The 24,220-nt window shown below is 39.9% G+C and overlaps 1 protein-coding gene across 2 annotated transcripts in view; it reads left to right on the top strand.

Annotated features, from left to right (window-relative positions):
- Nucleotides 1–22,643, top strand: part of LOC135700728 (uncharacterized) — a 310,244-nt gene extending 287,601 nt beyond the window's left edge. For both annotated transcript variants that reach the window (XM_065221344.1, XM_065221353.1), the window contains exon 6: nt 20,465–22,643. In XM_065221344.1, the coding sequence (XP_065077416.1) occupies nt 20,465–21,481 (1,017 nt within the window). In that variant the 3' untranslated portion in view covers nt 21,482–22,643. The remainder of the gene's footprint in view (nt 1–20,464) is intronic.
- The last annotated feature ends 1,577 nt before the right edge of the window (nt 22,644–24,220 follow it).

Here is a 24,220-nt window from a genome sequence, read left to right as displayed (position 1 = left end):
CTTGCAATTTTTCACTTTGCCTTATCCTATCCCCACTAGATTGAAATAAAAACAAATTCTGCTTTAACCGATCGCATCACTTACCACAGGGAATCCTAACTTAAAAATAACCTACCTCACTTACACAACTATCCTTCCCGAGAAAGCCATGGAGATGTAGAGGTATTCTCGGTCTCTAGGAACAACCGCACTGTGCAAGTTGATTAGTTCTGATCATTCACGGAGGAGCAACTAAGAAGGTCGGATAACGTTAACTCGACGGCCAACATTCATTGATAACCATTGTTGTTGTGGATGATAGAAGATGAGTATAGCAGAAATAGTGCGAAATAGATAAGTGAAGACATGGTGATCACAAAAGAGGAAATCGATAGAGAATTGGCTTTCATCCTTCTGCTTCTAAGCCCCTTACAGTCGTCGTCACAGCAATGAAAACTAGCATCGCACCGCTTTTGGTTCTAGGGCATTTGCTGGTTGCAATTTTAAGATCAGGATTCACTGTGATGCGATCAGTGTGAAAGCAGCAGAAATTTCCTTCCCAACTCTCTTGTGGAATCTTTTAATGGCTCTGAAAAGGGCCAGCTTTGTTATATTTCGACGGAGAAATTAAGCGCGTTCACCACGAATACGACGAGCCAGCTGAATGTCCTTTGGCATAATTTTGACACGCTTGACGTGGATGGCGCACAGGTTGGTATCTTCGAACAGACCGACCAGATGGCCTTGCTGGATTCCTGCAACGGCCGAGCTCTGGAAGCGCAGATCGGTCATGAAAGTCCTGGGCGATTTCAGGAGGAGCCTTTCCACCGGTGGACTTAAGAGCGATCTGCTTGGTACGAGCCATTCTGCTTAGTTCGCATCTATTGTCAACCGTACCCGAAGGCAGTTTAAACAGCATAAACATTGCCTGGACGTGGCAAGTGAAGCAAAGGACTCGACAAAGGAGGAGCTAAGCGTCATCGTAAGGTGTTGCATAATAACTTACAGGGTATTTTCAAGACTGTCATCAGGCTCGTCGTGGTAATGCGTATCTCCGGTCTGATCTACGAGGAAACCCGAGGTGTGCTGAAGGTGTTGCTGGAAAACGTCATTCGTGACACTGTTACTTACTCTGAAGACGTCAAGCGTACGCTCTGAAGCGAACCCTGTATGGTTTCGGAGGTTAAGCTTCGTTCATTTTCCCTATCTGAAACGACCCTCTTCAGGGCCAATAACTAACTTCAAAAGAGATGGTTTAGGAATCCTACTACATGAATAAAATTCCTAGAACCAGCCAAATTGTATCAACCAAACTTCTAATCCTGAAGCAACTGGGCCGACTCTCCGGAGTGCCCATTTCTCGTAGCGAAGCTCGCTGCCTTTCCAACCACCGGGTCAACCCGTGTCCAGCAGTAACCGTAAAAAGAAGTATTTATGGTGATCATATCATATGGTTGACACAAATATCAATATCGGATTCGTCCAATTAATGAAGAATTTTATGCAACTCGATCTCGTATCACAGCTGCCCACTACATTGGGTGGCACATGCATCGATTTGGTGTTTGCAAGGAAAATACCAGAATTGCCAACCAAAAGGTTTATTGCGTACTGTTCGTACCATCGCCCCTTGTTTACTTTGTTGTCTGCTGTAAGTTTCTGAATAATTCATGAATATGGTTGATCATTTGCTTTGTTTTATAGCCACCGAAGACACAGTAGTGGCAGAAGGATGCTTCCCTTTTGAACTGGGTATTCACAGTATCCTTTTACAACAACGTCAAATTTCAAATTTCAATTTTCAAAGAAAGAGTTAGTTTGGAATATTTTCTAACACTAGAATAATTACACATGAACTGAAAAAGAATCTTATTAGTATTAAACGGAAAATGGACACTGACCAATTATTACTCTTTGGGTGAAATTCACGGATGTCATAATAATATCGGGAATTTTAAATAACGTTCGTTCAAAATAGTTATCATATGTGAGCGTAGTCCTACGTCAACTGTTCGTACAACCACATTGGGCTGTCCCTTGTAGTTTTTCAACCGATGTGTTACGTTTAAACGGGTTTAGAAAAAAAAGTAATAGATTTCAAAATATGTACACATTTATGGTAGTTTAACTGAAATTTGATGACTTTTTTTTTATTATGTATGATTTCAACCAAATCGCATTTTACTAACTGTAAACGCCATTAGAGTGACCTAAACATGACCCTCCCCTTCGCCATAATACCGCTTATTCTATATGCAATCCTGAGGCTTTTTTTTCAAAACTTTAGCCAAATCAGTCAACATTTGCCTATTTGAACCTTTTTTGCTTCGAGTTGAAGTTTAAATTGTTTAAAAACACTACGTAGCGTTTCAAACAACCCAAACCTCACCAAACCCAATACAGTGCTATCCCGATTTTGTCAGCCCCTTCTCAAATTTTAGGCTGACAAAAACGGGAAAAATTTTCGCATTATTTTTGTGATCAAAATTATTACAGAATAATTAAATTCTTATAGGAAACGAGGTGTTATGGGATAATATGACCAACAACGCTTATTTACATGTTTTGCAAAACAAATTTAATTGAGTTTCATCCATAATCACTAGAAGAGCTGCAGAACAGTCATATGGGAAATTGTTTATATCAATTATTCTTTTAATATACGAGAAAAAACTATGTAGGTCATATAACACCGGGGTGCGTTTTACCCCACCTTTTTAACTGGTTCGTTTATTTACTAGGCTCAGTGGTGTGTGACACTTTGCGGAGTCAAAAATCCCTAATTTTTTAATTGACATTTTTAACAGCAGCAAATGCGGGGAAATACAGGGCAATGCCAAACTACGTTATCGATGTTATCATAATCGGTTCTGCACCTACATATATTGCTGTCAACGAGGTTTATTCTGTAGAAATACGCGTCTAGCGAGTAGTGGTTGGATATAAGTCTTGACATTACGCGAATGAATCCCCGTCTTACATCCAGACGTTTGAACCACGCTCTTGAAGAAACATTTGGAGAAATGGAATGTAACCACTGCCCAAGAGAATTTCTTGCCCAATCGTTTTGCCAACTCTGACGTGGGAAAAACTCATCATGTGAAATTCTTCTATCATAAATCTCGCCTTGTTGTGCGCCCACCTTTGCGAGAGAGTCTGCCTGTGATTGAGCAATGTGAGGGGACCCATACAAAGGTAATTCTATATGATCTTTCGACCAGCACACTCATCTGCTCCCTTACCTTTGAAAGGAAATAACCTTGTTTCATCGACCGAATAGCCTCAATCGAACTGAGGCTATCCGAGAAGATGAAGTAATGGTCTATGGGCATGTCGGAAATCATCCCCAATGCGAAGTTGATTGCTGCTAGCTCAGCAACATAAACGGAACAAGGTTCCTGAAGTTTCCGGAAGGCGGTTGAATATTCATTTAGCACGCCGAAGCCAGTGGATCCATTAATGCGTGATCCATCAGAGCAAAAATTTCTATTGATACTTTTCAGCAAAAATACGGGGAATTGAGATAAGTCGAAGTTGATCTGGAACTCCTTGAATAGCCTGTTTCATGGAGAGATCATAGTCAATAGGGGAACTGTAGTTAGTAAAGGCTAATATTCAAAGACATATAATTAAGGTAAATTCGCGCGAATCTAGACTAGGTTCTCAATTCGAGCATTGCTTGTCCTACATATGGCTATTATTTGTAAAAACTCTTCTAAACCATCAAATAATTAGAATTATAGAATCAATTTTCCTTTGACTATAATGAAATATGTATCACCTTTCAAAGCAGAAAAAATGGGGGGGGGGCTTCAAAAAGCTAGACCTGTATTGAAATTTGCATGGGGGGTATCTACTAGTTGCCTACCCAACTAACGATTTTCGCAATGTAAACGCTTTACTCATTTCATTCATACGGCCTCAAGCTGTATTCAAATGTTATACGATATGAGGAAACCTTTACTCAACCTCTATTATAAGCAAATCTGGCGAACTTAGTCAGCTACTTATGGCTGTTGTGACGGTTGAAACAAGCTCTTATTTCATATCTATTTACACTTCTATGCAGCTGTTATCCTGCTATTTAGTTTTGTGGGTAATTGAAAAGCGCTTACTCAACCTGTACCCAAATATCCAATAATCACTTCACAGTTTTCTCTTGACACCAGGTTAAATATCGTTTACGCTCTTTTTTGTTGGAGGAATTTATCAAGGTTATTTTATTGCGAATCAAATTAATCGAAATTAGTTATAACCACACCTCCAAATGATTTACACTGTACCGGAAACCTAGATTCGAACTCGAGACGACCGCATTAGCGAACCTTGATACTACCAACTTTGCTACGCCAACACTTTGAACTGACGTAAACAAAAATACATGCCCTTCTACAACAAGATCGCTGCACATGAATCACTTTTCTCGACTAGTTAATTCAGCTTTGAAAAGAAGCAGAGTAAAAGCTGTAAAACTGCACTCGTCTAAAAATAAATCTAGTTGACTGTAAAATAGCTTCCAAAGTAGCGCTAACACAGTTGATTAGTTGAGTATAGGATGTTTAGTTGTTGAAAATGCACTTTTGATGTTTATGTTATTTAGCAGAGTGGTTGGTAATAAGTAATATATTGGCTTTATTAGCTTTGTTTTCCAGCTAAAAGTTGAAAGTTGATTAAAATTTGCAAAGAAGTGACATTAGCGTTTATTGAATGACGTTATTCAGTGTGAATGACAATTGAATAATGGTTGTGAAAAAGTTGAGCAAACGCTCTCCAAAACTATTTTGCTAGCTTCTGCTTGTAGCTGTATCTGCAGCTTTGTTTCAGTTACTTTACAGCACAACGCTGAAAAAGTTGGCTTATAAAGCTGAAAATGTTAGTTGGGTAGTGCAGCTCCTCTAAAGCCCATTCCTTTCTCTCTCCTCTGCCTGGATCCCCCGGGACCACGCTGAAACGCCTACTTCGAGGGGGCTGTGCTCATGCACTTCTCATCTCTCAGTTCTAGCTGGCGTTGCTAGATCGCTGCTCCTCTCTCCATTCCAAGTGCCTTCTTCTGGACACATTTCATCGACGACATCCTCCACGTTAAGGACAGGCATCTCCCTTTGCACAGTCCCGCATCTTGGACAGTCGAAGACCATATGCTCCGGCGTTTCATACCCGTTGCCACACTCCGGACAGAGGGGTGATGCTGGGTGTCCGAACCGATGCAGGTATTTCCTGAGCAGCCGTGGCCAGACAGGAACTGCGTCAGGTGGTGGTTGACTTCTCCGTGTTTTCTGTACATCTAGGTCGAAGGTATTGGTAATAACCGGTGTGTCCATCTACCGTTATCAATCGTATTCCACTCCTATTGCCACTTTGCCAAAGACTCCGCTTTCACCACTTTCCGTACTCTGCCGGCTTCTCTCCGACTGTAGCACTCGCTGTCCTCCACCGGGTGATGCCGATAGGGACCATTCGAGCGATAGCACATACTGCTTCCGATCAGATGGTTCTGTACGCACCGCATGGCCATGAGCCGGAACGTACTGCTCAGTTTCCTTTCGTTCTGCTTCGTTCCCAGTGCTACAAAACAAGGCTGGACCTCCATATCTCAGTATCTAGCCAGAAGACGCCTCTTGATATTACTGGGAATAGAGTTGTTCAGCACGATTCTAGCTATTGTGTTGATGGCCTTCGAAGCATTCACACAGACATACTCGACATGGCTGTTGAAGTTTAGCCGGTCATCGATCATCATTTCCAGGTATTTCAACACGTGCTTCGAGGCAAAGGCGTGCGTTGGACCAATAATGGAGCCTTGTGGAACTCCCGTTGTGATCCTAATCGATCTCTGTCCCATATCTGTCTCATAGACCAGAACCAGGGTCTGGAAGTAATTCCTCAAAATCCTGCACAGGTAGTCTGGGACCCTCATTCTATACAGCGCTTTGGCAATGGATTTCCAGCTACGCTGTTAAACGCACTCTTAACGTCGATCGTTATCACGGTGCAATATCGATCTCCTCTTAGCTTCTGTTTGGACGCCTTCTCGGCTCTCTCGACCATTGTCCGAATTGCATCCACCGTTGATCTCCCTTTCCTGAATTCAAACTGCCTCTCCGACAAACCAAAACAAAAGCTAATATGGCCGATTAGGTTGAAGCATTGTGCCTTTCAATTGACGATGTTATTTATCTCCGTTGAATTCGAGAATTTGCGATGACGAAATCTAAGAATAAATGTTGCTGACAATGAAGCAATGTTTTTAATTCAATTGCCAAAAAAAAAAGAAACAGATTTTTTATGGTTAAAATGATTTTTCCAGCAAACAGCAATTCAAAACTAATAATTCTTAGTAGGAGAATATTATATTAATGTAAATGAATTAAAATGTAATAGGTACATTGGATTAAAGACCTGTGCGTTGAATTGATTGCGAAAAAAAAGCGCTTAAAATCGTCAATTGTTAATTTTACCCTGTATGCACCTTTTATCCCCACTTTCCCTAAAATTCCCATTTTAGCGAAGTGTAAGATTAAAAAACTATTAACAGCTCAAAGTTTAAGAATTTATGTTTAAAAACTCAAAAATTTAGTTAAATCTGCAGGCTGACAAAATCGAGAAAAAACCTGACAAAATCGGGGGTAGACAAAATCGGGAAAGCACTGTACCCCAATTACCGATTGTTACGAAATTTTAAGATCCACTGTAACTTTTTTGTATGGAAGTCCAATAGGAAATGATATGCTCAACAACTTTGTCCAAGACCGGGAAGACGATCCGAGTTGATCCTGAAAAGATATTAGCATTTTATTGAAGTAATGACTGACTGATTTAAAAGAAAAGGAACAAGAAAGAATAAAAATACAAAGCAGTCAGACATTGCACTTCCATAGAAAAAAAAGTTAAAGTGGATCTTAGATTTTCGTAGCAATTGGTAATTTTGTTCCTCTCTGTGTTAGGGTTTTCCTAAAAATCAGCATTTTTCCTATTTATTTTTTTTTAATTTGGACTGTTTCACATAACTCATAAACATTTAAACGATGCATGTTTTTTTTTTGTTTTTTTTCTGAGCTACAATTTTTCAAATTTTTAAGTTTTTAGCTGTCGCTTATAAACTGCCATGGGCCTCAATTATTCAAAACTTAATATTTTTCATAGTTGGAGATGCTGAACGTCGCATGTAGTAATAGAAACATGATTAGTTAAAGTTAATATTTTTGAAAAAATGTTGCTCAGAAAAGAAACTACTTAGTACAACCCACGTTTTACCTCTCTTTCATGAACGGATTTTAATAAAAAAAAATAAATGTTTTTATCAAAGATGGCTTCTAAATTTATTCACCTTTCCATACGTACCGTTGGATTTGATAAAGGGCTACACATTGTTGAGCTATTGTTTAAAATCTAACACTGCTCCTTGATTAAAATTTTGTCCTACCAGCTTCTTTTCCATCCTAACGCATTGAAACCAGTGTCTGTTTTTATCATTTACCATCACATGCAAGGAGTATCGCTTCAACCCAGTGTCGATGAATTGCGTTTGTTTTGAACATCTTCGTAGTTACGAAACGAGCGAAAGAACAAATGAGTTTATTATACATCAACGAATACGCGTTTGTTGATATTCACCAGTATTGTCGACCACACTGCCTAAATCATCGATATTATCATCAGTTCAGCTTGAGGCAATAATTTGCCGTCGACTTATGTCTAAGCACCACGTTCTTCAGCGCTATATTTGTTTAAAATTAAAATAAGCAAAATGATTATTTGATCCTCAATATCATCCCGACCAAGATGAAGACGAATATCAATATTTACAACAACAGAGGCGATAATGAGAATCCATCCACGAATGAAGAAAAACAAATGTTATTTTTGATACTCAGAGGTTGCCTAGATCAAGGGAATTTGTTTATATCAAAATTCAAATTCATGCAGGTAGTTGGTCTATCTGTTAAGGTTTTCTTCATTTTCAGCTAAATTGAGTGTAGAAGAAAGGATTTTTATCAGCACTGATTGAAACGCCATTAGATTTTTTTTTTCATCCTACGGATAAACATAGAAAAAGGGGATTCGTTAGGAGCGCTTCTTTTGTTTTGAGAACAATGCGCTCTAACAAGATTTATGTTGTAGCTAATGAACTAACGCATCGGAACAATCCATTTAAAGAGTGTACCACATCAAATTGCATCACGGAAAAAACGCTGAAGAAAATTACCCATCAGGTATATTCTCTTGAAAATTTCGGTAGAAGTAGTTTAGAGTGTATTGTTTACACTGTATTTTTATCGCTGTCTCATCGGGACATTGAAAAACAACTCATAATCGTGCAGTCGATGGTGGATTCTTTTGATTAAACGTTACTACGAAACTCTGAGCATCAAACGGAAGGAGAAATGCAGTCAGAATGGATGTTCCATTAGTGATCAGCACCACAAGCGTGTCGTGAAAGCGTTTAAGCGGAATTTCAATGCTTCGGTCAGAGATGTGGCCAAAAAGTTGAATCTGTCCAAGTCTTTCGTTCAGAGAGCCAAGCACCGGGAGGGACTGCATACGTACAGAGTGCAGAAGGCTCCAAATCGTGACGAACGGCAAAATACGGTGGGAAAGTCACGGGCCGGCAAACTTGACTCATGTGGCAAACGGAGTGCGCCGTTCGTGATTAAAGGGCCTGTAAACGGGGAAATCTACCTCAAGGAGTGTCTACAGAAGCGTCTGCTTCCTCTGTTGAAGCAACACGAGGGCCCTACGATCTTCTGGCCAGATCTAGCTTCGTGCCACTATTCAAATGTTGTCCTGGAGTGGTACGATGCCAACGGGGTCACATTCATACCCAAGGACATCTGGCGGAGATCAGCAAATTGAGCGGGGCCCTCGAATTCATAAAACATGGTCGAAAATTTAAAAAAACATACCAGCCTACTCCAGATCTTGCGAAAAGATGACAACCGACAGCAAACCACTGAAACTGTTAGTTAGCGGAGATTAGCTGGTTTCCGATCCATAGCAGCGATTTTATTCGGCGAAAGAATCAACTCTTCGAAAATTTCATTCATGCGTACATCCCTGCATCGTTGGATGGTGCACTTCTGTAACCATCCGGAAGAAGGGGATCTTTTTCGGGAACGATTGCGCTTTCAGCTGTTCGAAATGCGAAATGTTGTAAAACCGTATCGCAAACTGTCTGAGTAACCAATCTCCCAATCTATCGGGAGAAAACCACCTGGAAGAACCCTGGATCCCACAGCGCAACTATCGAAAAATAAACAAACTTAGACGTTTAACTTTTTGCAGGCTACTTCGCCTCCATAAATGCTGCCATAAATCTGAACGGGTTAGGATCAAGCAAAATAGCTTTAGATAAATGCAATTCAGCCTGCAAGTTTTCTTCATAAAAGCCATTTTAAAACCTTATTAATTTGTTAAGGAATTCTTGAAAGCATAACAACTTTTTCACAAATGACCCATGAATATCAACTTTTATGCCACCGCCATGTTACAATTAGTTTGCTTGTTTTTTACAATCTTCGATTTTCAATCAATATTTCCTTAGATTTAACTATATTTTGATAAATTTAGCATTGAGCAAACATTTAAATGCGAAAATAATAAAAAAATCTCGACCCAGCTCGATCTGAAGAATATATATTTTTTTTTCAATGTTAAATAATTAGTCAAATCGACGTTTTACGAGGGTGGACTTAATTTTTTCGATGTTTTCACGTGCATTTCACATGAAATTTAATAAGGCACTAAAAACTAGGCCACTTAATCAGAACTATTGTTATAAATTTGGATATTCAACAATATTTTTATACCATCAGTTTCTATTTTAATTATTTTGATAAGATCGGATTCATAAATCCTTTTCTATCTTGATTGGTGCTTTTCTAGTGGATTCAGCATGCGGCTAGGGGAAATGGCTCGGAAAGGGTTTTTATTGTTGCTAAATAGCTTTTATTGTAGCTTTGAAATGGTTCTCAATGCGTTCGTCATACAACCTTTTACAGTAAATCAATCTTGAAGAGCTTCGAGAATGCACCCTTCAGAACCTTCTCCAGGGTGGGCCAACTAGACATATTCTAGTCTTAATGAGGTTTTGGTGGATGCATTAATGACAAAATAGCCTTCACCAGGGTTTTATGAATGTTGTTTTATAGTTGCTTTGTAGTATTTCATAAAAGTTAAAATGTTACTTGGGATAAGTTCTCTCCCAACAAAATAAATATCGTCATTCATGTCTGTTAAAATATGTTCGATGTGTAGGAACTGATCATTCATAATAATATAAGAATCTTGGTAAACTAATTGTTTACATGATTCGTGTGTCCTATTCGAAACTTCAAAAACTTCGAAACTTTAAATTTTAAAACTTCACATCGTCTATTTCTTTGCTATTGGATCTAATAAACTTCACTTAACTTTTGTTATTTGTCTATAATGACAAAAGCGATTCAGTATACATTTTCTTGTACCACTAGATGATTATTTCCATTTCTTTATTTTAATATGGCACCATTCGGAGGGGGCGACCCCGGCGTAGTGGTTAACATCCATACCTCTCACGTCAAAGTCTCGAGTTCAAATCTCACCCCCGGACAAGTCACGAATGACCCAAGAGTGTTAAAGTGGCCATAAAAAAAAAAAAAAAAAAATAAAAAAATAAAAAAAAAATAATAAAAAAAAATGGCACCAATCGCACTTTATTGACATTTTTTTAATTAAAAACCAATAGATTTCAAAACATTCTGATTACTTAATTTGATATCATGATATCAAAATAATAACTAATTTAGGATTTTTTATTTTGTTTTGTTTCCTACCATAGTTATAATAACATATCGATTACTTATTTTGTTCATTATTAACGAAATTACTGATATCAAAACGCACACATAGTTTTTTTATCAATATAACATTATTTGTTATCTTTTTAATATTCTACATATACCATTTAGATCTCCTTTTTGTTATGATTACTGTTAACTCGACCACACGGTAGGCAAAATATGTTATCACGAATGCATATATCAAAATATCAAATTTAGTTTTCATTTTTTTTTTCATTCTCTGCTCGGGTACGGAAGCATCCCAACGAGGTCAAATCTGAGGAAGACCTGAAGAAAGAGTAGGTTTCCGTACAGAAGAAGCTGCAGCCAGATGATGTACGTAGCCTAATGAGTAGAGTTAAGCGTAAGGTGCGAGCGTACGGTTATGGTATTGAAGTTGAATGAAATTAATAAGCCAAAAGCTTACTAATGGGTTATATCTTATTGTATAAAAGTTAGAAAAAGATCGGTAGACTAGGTAATTTTCAACAATGTTTTTTTTTTTTTTCGTTATGCAATTTGATGTGGGACACCCTTTATTGATTCGTACACGGTAAAATCATTGATATTATTGATCTTTTCTGATCGATAGAACGAAAATGGGCGATTACGACGTAGTAGCGTTTTACCCTACATTGCTGAATTTTTTTACATGTTGTGTAAAAAAGTTTAAATTGTCAAGAAAAAATATAGCATGTTAAGTTTTTTTTGGTCCCAAGACCATGAAAATCAAAAAAATCGATTAAAATCTTCTTTTTTTCAATGTAAACCACGATTAAAGTCCATATTCATATTTTTACTAAATACAAGATTTAAAAACCATTCATTTGAACTTTTGAGCCACGATTTAAAAAAAAAAATAAAACCGTTCTTTTTCGGACCATCCTTATATGGAAAAGGCCACCCTAGTGGCGAAATAAAAAAGACGGGTCTGATACTTTTCGATAAGGATCAAAATAACCTATTTTTGCGAAATTCTATGAACTACTCTAACTTTTTTTTTCTGTGGAATTGCTGGTTTATAACAGCACAGAAAAAAAAGTATCTCCTGACCAATTTTGATTTTGGCGCTTACGTCACATTTCTTTTGACAAGAACGAGCAGCCGCGTTTCTCTGCTCCTTGTGCGCCTTGGTATCATAGGAGGTCGTGTCACCCTTCGTTTTTTTTTTTGTTCCGAGAGATTTGTCGGAAAAACGCTGACAGTTTTACGCCACATTGGAGTTTATACCGTTTGAATTCCATCGGACACGCGTGTAATGTATTTTAAATCAAGGCTTGACGGGCAAATGACAGATACATACATGTTTTCAGAAAATGCTGTCACGTCAACTTGGTAGGAGGGATTTATAACATGGTACATGGATGTCTTTATGACATTTTTTGCTGATATTTTTATTACATTTAAGAGTAAGGTGTGGGAAAAGTCGTTGAAAAATTCAAGTATCTCAAAACTTAATTAATTGAAATCAAGCTTATTCCATACGCAGGATCCACAGCTCAAGGTTTAGAACTGTCTCTCATATAGATAATTATTAAATTTACAGGCTATTCGCAGTTAGAAAGATTTTTCAGAAGAAAAAAGGTAGAAGGGTCTGTGGCTAGAGTAGGACCGCTAGTGGACGGAACAAATGCGAAGAGCATTTAGTTCTTTTAATTGATCGATCATCTATTATCTTAACTCTTTCCGTTTTTGAATTGTAGGTATGCGTACTAAATACTTAATTATTTTTTCAAAGAGAAAACTGATGAAGAGAATCGATCAAAATCACTTGCACTCCTGCTTCCAAGTTTGGTTACAAGATTACAACTCTAGAGAGCATTTTGTGTGGTCGTTGGGGACGTGTGGTTCTGAATATGGACAAACAGGCACAGATAAATTCTATTCCAACTCTTTACTGTAATAAGCTTGTTGGCCCTGAAAAGGGCCGTTTTGTTGCCAAAGTTGGTGATGATTGAGTTCTCAGAAACCGTACAGAGTGCGTCTGTCGCTTCAAAGCGTAGACGACATCCATGGCCGCTTACGCTTGGCGTGTTCAGCGTAGGTGACAGCATCACGGATCTCATTTTCCAGGAACACCATCAGCACACATCGTGTTTTCTCGTAGATCAGACCGGAGATACGTTTGACACCGCCACGGCGAACCAGACGACGGATGGCGGTTATCACGAAGAACCTTGCGATTACACTTGGCACCTCCTTTACCAAGACCAGTAATTGTTGTAAATTAGAAGAGTGGACTACCTAACCAGCCACCACCTTCCTACTGCTGCTATTGATGCTTCTGCTGCCTGCTCACCACGCCGTCCGAAGCGAAAATGAGTTGAGGCTACTACTACTAAAATGTTTGATTATTTACTTATTGTCTTGTGGTTTACCATTATTGTACATATCAATTGATTTAGCCCGAAAGCTCTTCATCTTTGGTGATTTTGTCTGTAACAAGTTACTGATTGATTTTAGTTTTACATTGTAGTAGTTGATTTTAATTAGAAAATTTGATATCCTTCCTACTTAACCTAGTTGCCTAACCTAACGTGCCAGAACCCTAATGATCTGTTGATCGGTTCGCAAGCAGCAATCTCTGAACCTTTCGATGGTAGCAGTTCTCCGTAACGCCAAGATCTGAAGACCAGCCAGGCGGTGGACGTCAGAATTTCTACTACGCGTCGAACTGTTGAGGATCATCCTTAGGATCTTGTTCTGGATCCTTTGTAGTTTGAGGTGAGGAGAATGTGCGCAACTCTCCCAGATTGGCAACCCGTACTCTATGACGGGAAGGATTATTTGCTTGTAGACAGCAAGCTTGTTTTTCATTAGCGGGTACAACGACCTTATCAAGATGTTGCATTTTGTTTTTGTTTTGTCAACAAGCTCGCTGAAAATCAGCTTGCTGTCGAGTGTTAGTCCGAGGTAGACTACCTCTTTGGACCACTCCATCACTGTGCCGTTTAGACAGATTTTGTTATTTTCAGACGGAACAAGTCTGGGAGATTTTGAGTGTGGAAAAATTATGACCTGGATCTTCGTCACGTTGATACGAATCTTCCAGCTGTTGAAATAATCAGACAGGACATCCAAGCCTCTCTGGAGTTTCGTAGTCACAGCTCCGATGACCCTACCCTTGTAAACGATGGATGTGTCATCTGCAAACAGAGACAACGATCCACCATCAGGGAGAGCCGGAATATCGGAGGTAAATAGATTTAACAGGATGGGACCAGGGATACTTCCTTGGGGCACACCTGCACCGATGTTAAAGGCATCCGATGTGGTGCCATTCTGAGAGACATGGAACGTCCTGTCCTATAGATAATTTGGTATGATCTTCATGAGGAAGATCGAAAGACCATACCGATGCAACTTGTACACCAGGCCATCATGCCAGACATTGTCAAACGCTTTTTCAACGTCTAACAATGCCATAGCAGATGTTTTTGAAACAGCCTTGTTCCGTCTAAGAATGTTTGTTACTCGGGTCAGTTGGCGGACGGTTGATCGACCTTTTCGAAAACCAAACTGCTCCTCGAGTAAGATGTTGTTTTCTTCGGCAGGTGTTAGAAGCCGGTTGTAAACTGCCCTTTCGAACAGCTGGGATAACCCTGAGAGAAGGCTGATGGGTCGGTAACTTGAAGGAGAGGAAGGATCCTTCTCAGGTTTCCGAATGGGGATGACTTTAGCTAACTTCCAGCACGAGGCAAAGTAGCCAAGTCGGACGCACTGATTGAAAATCAGTGCCAGATGTTTGTAGAATCTGGAACTCAAGTGCTTGATGTTGGATGTTTTGATATAAGCCAACGGTTCGTCAGCTGTGATCTCGAATTCCTCGGGAAAGATGTTAGGAACCTGGTGGAGATTGATTACATTTTCAGCAACCTCAGCTTCATGAGGGCTGGTGATGTTTTGTCCGAAATTGTGGGAGCTGACGAAATGGTGACCTATCGCGGCAGCGGTTATCAGGTTAACCACTGAACCGTCGGGACAATTCAGGGGAACCAGCGATGGAATAGGCCTCGGTTTAGTTTTGAGGACTTTTGTTAGTTTCCAAAAGGGTTTTGCACAATCTGGGAGGGAATGGATGTTATTGGCAAAATTATCATTTCTGAGTTCCACCTTTGATAAGTTTTGTTAGACGGTTGGAATGGGTCTTCAAGGTAGGCAGTCCAGTTCTCTGGTACTGCCCACGCATGGCGTTACGGAGTCTGATTAGGCTTTTAGTATTCAGATCAAGGTTCAGAGAATTACTCACCCGTCTGGAAGCTGGCACGTGTTGTTCGCGGGCTAGGGATACCGCCTCCTCGACGGCGCACAGAGATCTATCGATGTCATCAGTCGTCTCCAGTAGGGCGCTGAAATCGATGACTTCGTCGACGACTTGTTGGAACCGATCCCAGCTTACCCGGTGGTAATTCCGACAGGAAGCATGAAATCGATTATCGGAGGAGCCCATCTCCACCACCACAAGGAAGTGGTCCGAGCTTAACTCTTGGTGGTTGGGAGATGTTCTCCATGTTGCTGACGAAGATTTCGATGATGGAGTGCACGCCGAACCGGCTCAACCGGGTGGGAGCGTCCGGCGCCAGGTTGGTGTACTGGGCCTCTTGCAGGTCGTCGTTTAGGATGGTGCCGTTCTGATACCGCCTTTGGTTGCCCCAAGCTTGATGTTTGGCGTTCAGGTCGCCAGCGATGATTAGCTTTCCACGGCGTCGTGTTATCTTGATAATATCCCTCCGCAGGTCTGCCGCGGATCCATCCCTGGCGTTTTCTTGTTTCGGGCAATAGGCCGCAATGATGGTGACGGGGCCGACGGGTGTGAAGACTTCTACTCCCAATGCTTCAACCATTTTCAGCTGGAAACTGGGTTACAGCCGGCAGCAGATATTGTTCTTGGTAGCGATGGCCACTCCACCACCCCCAGAGCTTGTCCGATCCAACCTCACGAGCCGGAATTCAGGTGATGATGGCGATGTCGACGCTATGTTCGTTGAGGAAGTCAACGAACTCGATAATTTTGCTCTTGAGCGAGCAAGCGTTCCAGTTTGTGATTTTGATGAGCTCACGATCCATAACTGAGCATGAAGGCAGCCACAGCTTGGAGCTGGTCGGATTTGTTCTTGATGGTGTTGGCAATGTCGTGCATCTTGAGGAAGATGATCGTTAGTTCCGCTGCGGTGAACGACGAACCATCGTTGATTTCTGGCTGCGGTAGGGATGGTCCATCCTGACGCCAGTTTAGCAGCAGTCGTCTCTTGACCTGAGTTTGCAGGGACTCCGGCAGTTTGAACTTGAGCGGTGGCGGCCGTCGCAGCAGTAGCAGCGGCACGAGCAGCAGCCAATCGTTGATTGAGTGGAAGCAGTGGAAGCACTGTAATCGGTCGTCGTGGTACCGGTGGGAAGTTCTGGTCATTAATTTCCGGCACTTTCTTGCGGCCGGGCTGGTTTCTCGTCGATGATTTCTTCCGGATCTCGGTGATCTCGGTGCGCTTCTGACAGGCCTTGCTTGTATCGTAGCTTTGTGAGCATCACCGCAGTTGGCGCAAATGGGATCGGCTTCATCGAGTCGCAGGCGTCGGGTTTGTGTTGTTTGCCACACTTGATGCAGCGGCCGACCATATGGCAATTCTTCGTTCCATGCCCGAACAGCAGGCAGTTCGAGCATTGGGTGACTCCACAACTGACCGACTTGTACCGCTCCCACTTCATCACAATGTTGAACAGGACGGGGATGCCCTAGAGGTCCATCAAAGTTGTTGAGTTCTGGCCGCGATACCTGACTGCCTTGTTGTGGCGGGCCATCTTGTGAATTTGGACCGGCTTCAGTCCATTAGCCATCAGCCCTTCCAAGAGGATGCCTGTGTCCATGTCGTATAGTCCTCGCAGGACCACCTTGAACGGCTTAACAGCCTCGATGTCGTGGGAGAAGTACTCCACCTGTGCTTGGTCCAGTATGGTCTGTACCGCCTTGTAATATTTCAACGCCAGAACCATCAGTTTGTATCCTTCCGTGCACAACTGGATGGTGCACCGGACACCCTGCATGATGTAGAAGTTTATTTTTTTTCCACAGTCCGGGAGGAAAGCCCTTCACGTAGAAGGGCGGCATTCTGTCAGAACGGAGAACGGATTGTTGTCCAGCAGCTTCTTCGCGGCTGTCGCACTGTCACTGTTGTCCTTAGGCCTAGACCGTCTCCCGGGATTTCCGGCACTATCCATGGCTGGGTCAGCGAGAGCGTCTCTATTTGAGTTGAGGCTAGACAGCAGCGCCCTTTTATATTTTTTCAGTTTAAAGCAGAATAATGTGCAACCAAGTGGTACTCGATTATAATGAATGGGTTTGGGATGAACGTTTATTTCATAAAATTATCACTTTTTATTTGTACATTGGACAATGCTTGGCATTACCACTTTTTCAATAGTTTCTTGTTGAAAAGTGTCAGTCGAAGAGCATAGCTATTGATGCGTCAAAATATTTCTGATCGATTGGTGATAACATTATTGAAATTGGTCCTGGGGCAGCTGAGTTATTAATTTTCAAATTCTTTCATAATTTTGTTACATGTTTTATTTTCGGTTTTCGCAAAGTGTACCCCCTTATCAAAAAAACAGACGTAGTCCTACGTCAAAAAATGCTCACATTTATTGGTATAATTTGTGATACATTTACAGCAAATATTTCGAAAGCTCACAAAGACAGCCCATGCCTCTCTCAGAAGTTATTTTGATTAGGAGTACACTGGAGTTGCTTTTTACGCGGGGGATATGTTCCGTGTGAAAAAAAACCCGCGTAAATAGCGACTCCAGTGTATAACGATAAACTCACACTATTTGTAAGCAAGATGTTAATATTCCAAGGATCATTCTAGTGATATTGAAAACATAGTTGGTCTTCGATTTTTAGCTTGCTTCTCTTCAGGCCATACGCGGTTGATGCAGCAATATTGTATTTCCTCCTTATTTCATCTATTGATGGATTGCTAGGCCTCTTTCAAAATCTTGTAGTATTTTTTTTTTGTTTTTTTCATCAAACGACTCTTTGCCTTTTGGCTTTCACTGGAACACCTTTATCCTTATTTCCGCTCGCCATCATTTCGTATTTAAATGTTCGAAAACAGTTCACTACAATACGATGATTTTAACTGACGATTTGTAGTCTATCGTTTATAGTAAACAAAACAAATTACACTTGGAAAATTGTTATTTGTGCTTGACGGGATTTATGGCAAACATTTATACCTGTTTGAACTCATTGTCATTATTTTTAAGTTAAATAAAAAAAAATGTGTTGTAATAAAAAACCTTCCTCACTTAAGGGGGGTGAATCAATAATAATTTTTATGATTCACAGATTCAAAAAAAATAAGAACAACAATAAAAAAAAACTGACTTGATTACCCGCAGTGAAAAACAAATTAAGACTGCGGATAATCGAGTCCGACTTATGGGCTAAAATGTCGATTTTTGGTCCACCCTAACTCGGAAAGGTGCACTGTAAGGGTGAATAATAAAATACAGGTGTATTTTTTTCGATAAGCATAGCATAGCATAAACCAGGTTGCACAATGTCGTAGGTGGTACGAGCTCCAAACTGTTGTTAAGAAGGAGACCCACCTTCATCCGTTGTTGTTAGATAGTAATTTGTGATTAATTACTACCTCTTAGATAGAGGATGTGTCTCCCTCCAATGGACCAGAGCTGTCCTGGCCACGTCCTTGCATTTGGTGGAAAAAGGGCAGGAATGTTAGTCCGACACTTACTTGAGATGCAAAGAACTCTACGACCCCTCATAAGTGTCACGGGAAGGGTAGATTTTTGTTAGTAGGGAGTGGGTGTGTAAGCCATAGGATACGCCCAGCCCGCGTTGCTGACAATCGTTATATCAAGCATTTAATAAATAGAAGCTGTAAGTAGTTTATCTGTCCGTTGTTGCTGCCCATTGCCTTAACATATTATTCATAACAGTCTTCAGATTTTGGAATTAAGAAACGTAGCTCGATCATGTTGCTCCTTAGTGCCTGAAAATGTGTGTTGATCCTAAACATATGCACAATTCATTCTGATCGATAGGAGGTTCTCATTTGTAAAAGGTTATTAATAGTATGTGGAATTGTATTATGGATAAAATCTGCCTGCAATCATTTCTTATGAATGCAAAGAAGCTTGAACCACCCGGGAGTTAGAAGGTGACAGCTCAACAGCAGTTACAATAGCCCATTTCAAGAACGCAAGCATTCCGAAGCTATTTTCAAACATGATAAGCCCCGCTCCAATATATTATCGATGCAAATATACACTATTGAAAATGTACTGAAAGTTTCAATCAAACAATAGTGCAATACTTGATTGACGCGTATTTAGCAAGTTTTGAAATGATCTTCTTGAATTAGATGAATATTTCCTATCGAGGATAGAGGAACGAAAAGGTAAATAAACTTAGCTGACCGTAACTACGCGTAGGTTATAGCGAATTCGTTTATTATCGGGATTAACACCAGTTCCAATCCAGTGCGAAACCGAACTTTTTGTCAGTGTGAACCTCAAACTGAGCTAGGTTTTAAAAACAAACGAGCAAACTGACGTTTGTCAGAAAACAAGCAGACCCAATCTTGATACCCGATCCAGGTTGGAACTGAACAATAAATGAATTCGCTATTAGAACAGTCGGCACCACATGCAACGGATAAGAATTTGAAAATGCACTTTTCAACATCACTTCTGTACTTTCAAATTAACACTTTTTAAAAATGAAATTGTAAATTTATAACATTTTTACTAGAATAAAAACGACGCAGCAAAAAACACGTCATTTTCGCAGCGCGGCCTACTTCGATCCCCCATAAGATTATTGAGGGACATATTGAGAGCAAAACAAATAATTCTGAACACTTTTTGGAATGAACCTAAGTAAATACTTGACAAATTTGCAAAGATATCAAGAGATTAGTTCCTAAGAAAAAAAAAAGTAAATTTGAACATTGTAAAATGTTCAAGATTCCGAACACTGACATTCAAGAGCCAGGATTAACAAAACTTTTAAAGATTCTGAGGCTTCGATTGAGAATCCTGAAGATCCTGGTCTTATAAAACTGTTCAAGATTATGGAGCAAGAACGTTCATAAAAGTGTAGCAGTAAGGTATGTGAGAAAAATCCATCTCAGAATGGAGAAATTTTCGAGTTTTCCAGGTGCTAAAAGATTATCAAAAATATTCAAAATGCCAGACATTGCGATTTTTTCAAACTTAATTTTGGGTATCCTGTAGTATGGAAAGGAAAAAAATCTGAGCTTGAAGAAATATTCGGGCTTTTAAGAGAAATATTCAAGATATCGGACTTAGTATACTTATTGGCAAGATTCGGGGTAAAACTATGAAATTTTCGGGTTGAATACAGGTCTATTTTTTCGATAAGGATCAAATATACATAGTTTGAGAGAAATCGGAGCTAATTTTTTTTTCGGTAATACTTTTTTTCATGGATTTGTATGATGAAAGACAATATAGCCAGGAATGTGATTTTCTCTTTTTTATATTCAATAAACAATGATAGTCAACAATTTCCTCAAAATCTCTAAGAGATCAGAAATCATGGTCCCGTAGAGAAAAAAAAAACATAATTTTCCAAAGCATCAACCTGTTATAAAAAAAAACGTCTATTTCTCTTACCATTACAGCAAGAACAAATCCACCGGCTGCAGAAGGAGAAGGCCGAGCAGCTCAACTACCTTACCAGCCAGCTGTTGCTCCTGGAATCGCGGATCATGCGCAAGCAGAAGCAAGTGTCCAACGTTCTGTACCAGCGGGAGTTGACGATCTACCGGCAGCAGAAGATCATCGAAACCCTATCTAGTCGTCTGATTGACCACGGCATTATCGATGTGGTCATGGATCCGGCCATCGGTTTGGGCAACAACAACAGCAACAACAATAGCAATGACTTTGACTCGCTGAACGACTCCGATTCGGCGGTCGTCCTGGAGGACGTGGATTCGGACTGCAACAGTTCGATCTACTTCGGTGGCGGTTCGCTCAAGTCCCGTTGCGGAGGAAACAAAATCAACAACGATGTGACGATAGTGCGGTCGATTTCGGATGCAATCGAGACGACCAATTTGAAATACAACAATACGAGGCGGTCGAACTGCTTTCTTCGGCGACCGGAGGTGCTGGAGACTGTCTACAGTGTCGAGGAAGATCCGGAACCTCAGGGAGGTGCTGCTGGAGGTGGTGAGAACCAGTCCGATGCAGTCAGTGAGAGACGGGACAAATTTAAGAACCGAACTGAGAAATGCGTATCGTCTGATCAATCGGATGACTCGAAGGAAAACCAAAGTACAACTAAGACAAAGATCACCAGTACAACCATGACGACTGTTATTATCACCAACTCGAGTTGCGACGGGGATTCCGACACACCTCCGGGCAATGGCTGTAAAGTGGGAGCGGTGACAAACTACAATCGAGTGATGTCCAATCACCGATCGGTGACCAAACCGAAGGACGTCAAATACAAACGAATCAACAAGGCCAAATCGAAAAGCTTGGAAGAGCTCCGGGGCCGTCTGAGGCACTGGGTTGAACGGGGAAACTGCAATATGAACCTGAATCTGGACGGCAGTTTGGCTCATCTGGATCCATGCCAGCTGCAGCTGCAACAATCGCAGCAAAACCTTGCGCAGAGCTATGCGTGACCTGAGCCAAAGCCCCACGTGAGGGGTAGCATTTAATGATTATTTATTTTAAGAGTCTCTTTCCTTGCATTGGGTGGTGTATTCCTTATATCATTTCTGCTGACTCGTTCGAGATTGTGACCAGTGGATTGTGATTTGAATTTTGAAGAGGCGCAGAACCTTCCGCCCGAAACCCGCAGATAGATGAGGTATAACTAAACCAACTAATTATCATTAAAGTGTCGAATCCTACTTGAATTGCTTAAAGTTGTACTGTGAAGCGATGTTTTTAAAGTTATTTATTCCTTTGTAACTGTACGAGAAAGTTGAAACTCCGTGAAAGTGAATCAAACAGAGAACAATCAAATTTTCTATCAGCAACTAGATATTCAGAGATTCTGACTGAGTCAGGTTACCTAAGTAAGTTTCGGAAAGTGCTCTGGAAACATACAAACAGCAGCAGAATGCAGTAGCTTTTGTAATATGCACGGAATTCTGAAGTATACGCCTATGGGAGAAAACAAAAAAGATAAGAGATATTTTCCTACAAACCATTACATACACGCATATAATTGTAAACGATAGTGAAATGACTGCTTTTTAGGACGCAGCTCAAGTGATCTTTCTTCCCAAAGTACGTTTCAAAGTATCAAACAAAAGAAAAGATATTCAAATTGATTGAGAATGAAACAATTTAGAGTGAATATAAAAGGAAAAAAAAATAACATAGAATCGTTCGATTTAAGTTGAAACAAAAAAAAATACCAGGAAGCGAGGAAATTGTAGAATTACAAAGCAAAAAATAAGGAAGATAGGTAAATACAGCAGATGAGTTCCGATTAGGCACCGGGTGTAGAAATGGGTTGCCACTTGCAGGTTAACGGCAGGTGGCATCCTAGACCTGTAAATAAAATTCAATTCAGAAGTGTAATTGAACAAAACAATGTAAGTCCGCGATCCTCAATCATGCGAGGAAAATATTATGAAATTGTACTTAAACATGTAGCACTTGTGTAAGAAGAAGTAAGCAGAGTAAGGAATTAATCTTTAACGCTATTAGCACAGCCAGAAGCATCAGCAACAAAACGGTAATCAAGATGTGTATAAGATGGAAACGAGTTTTGGTTGCTTATCAAATAAAATTGAAAACTTTCTGTGCTCTATGCAGAACTACGTACTCTAACAGTGCTTTTGCTTTTGATGAGAATGTTTTGGTTGCTGGAAAAATTGAGAAATTCCGTCTTGCATTCCTATAATTATGGGAAACTCAGATTCCAACATGGGAGCAATTGTTTAAAATAGAGATTTCAGGATGCTGGTAATTGGGGTATTTTTGTGGAAAATAGAAAAACGCATTAATAATTCCTACTGATGAACGAATCATTTAAGATAGGGTCATGGATGTCAGATTAGATTTTTTATTAAATTGCCGTACCAAAATGTTAATAGAATGTCTGTATTTGTCTGTGTCAGGAATTTTGGTTATGAGGAATTTTCATAAGGGTATCCAATAATTAAAAGCAGGGCGATTTTTTAACTTCAACTTTAAATTCGGACCGAAACGGGCTCATGAGTCTATAATATTTGTTCTTCTTCCTTGCTTAGATTGATATCGATTGTTGACTGGTGAATCTGAGCGCTACAAATAATATCCCTACTTGGTCAGATTGTTTTTCTGTAGCAGCACAATACATCAAACATCGATCCATCGACGAACCATCAACATATTTTCTGAACATTCTATCCAGTAACACCGCCACAGATGATAAACCTGAATAACATATTTGAATCCTATAAATCGTGAGTAAATATTCACATCAATATACCGTATGGTACATAAATTCGTGTACTAATTTCACGCATTTAAAAATATGTGTTGTGCCCTAGGGGGGTAACACATCTAAATCTCAATCATAGATGCTCGAAAATCTCATGCTAACGAATCAATCCATGTTTTTTTTTTTTTGGTTCATTTTCAACCCCTCCTCCCCCCTTTGTCACATTTTTTGTATGGACCTTAATTTTTTTTGTATGACTCGTCACAGTTTCCAAAACCCCCTTCCCCCTAAAAGTGTGACATAACTAATGGATTAGTATTTTTTTTTATTGCTAAGAAAATCTCCTTATCATTTTATTTGAGGAACATCCGAAAACTTCAACTACAATTGTCAGGAAACCCAATGCCAATATTTTTGAGTTTATATGGCTCATGGATGAGCTATATAAACTCAAAAATATTGGCATGGCTTTTCCTGGCTTTTTATGATGGATTAACTGAAATTTCAACTCGATTTTACGCTAGCATTCTATAATAAAAAGGAATGAAAAAACCCCAAAAGAGCGATCCATCACTGGGCTCATGTTACCAGAAACTCTACCTGTTGACAAAGTTTTATCAAATTCTGAGACCTTTTGGACCAAACATGTCTGATTATAGAAAAAAAAACCACGAGTTTGACATATAAAACCGGCTCTTTATGTGTGACACTAAAAAACCAGCACCATACATGAATGATACCAAAAATCGTTCAACCATACTACATATTGTCGGTATGATAACCCGAATAGGTTGTTAGGCACTCCTTATGGTTATTTTTTATGCGGGGCTCTCTAATCAGTGTGATTTTGTGATCGCTGTACATGCTATGCAACATCTTCTTGTAAATTACTAATTAAACATATGATCATATCTCTTATGATTTAATAATTCCCATAATCATCGTTTAATTCAACATGAGCAATAGCAACCTTGTGTAATAA

The sequence above is a fragment of the Ochlerotatus camptorhynchus genome, unplaced genomic scaffold, assembly GCF_037179485.1.
Source record: "Ochlerotatus camptorhynchus isolate MF236.1 unplaced genomic scaffold, CSIRO-AGI_Acam_v1.1 ptg000012l, whole genome shotgun sequence".
Taxonomy (NCBI): Eukaryota; Metazoa; Arthropoda; class Insecta; order Diptera; family Culicidae; genus Ochlerotatus; species Ochlerotatus camptorhynchus.
This window is presented reverse-complemented; position numbering and strand designations above follow the sequence as displayed.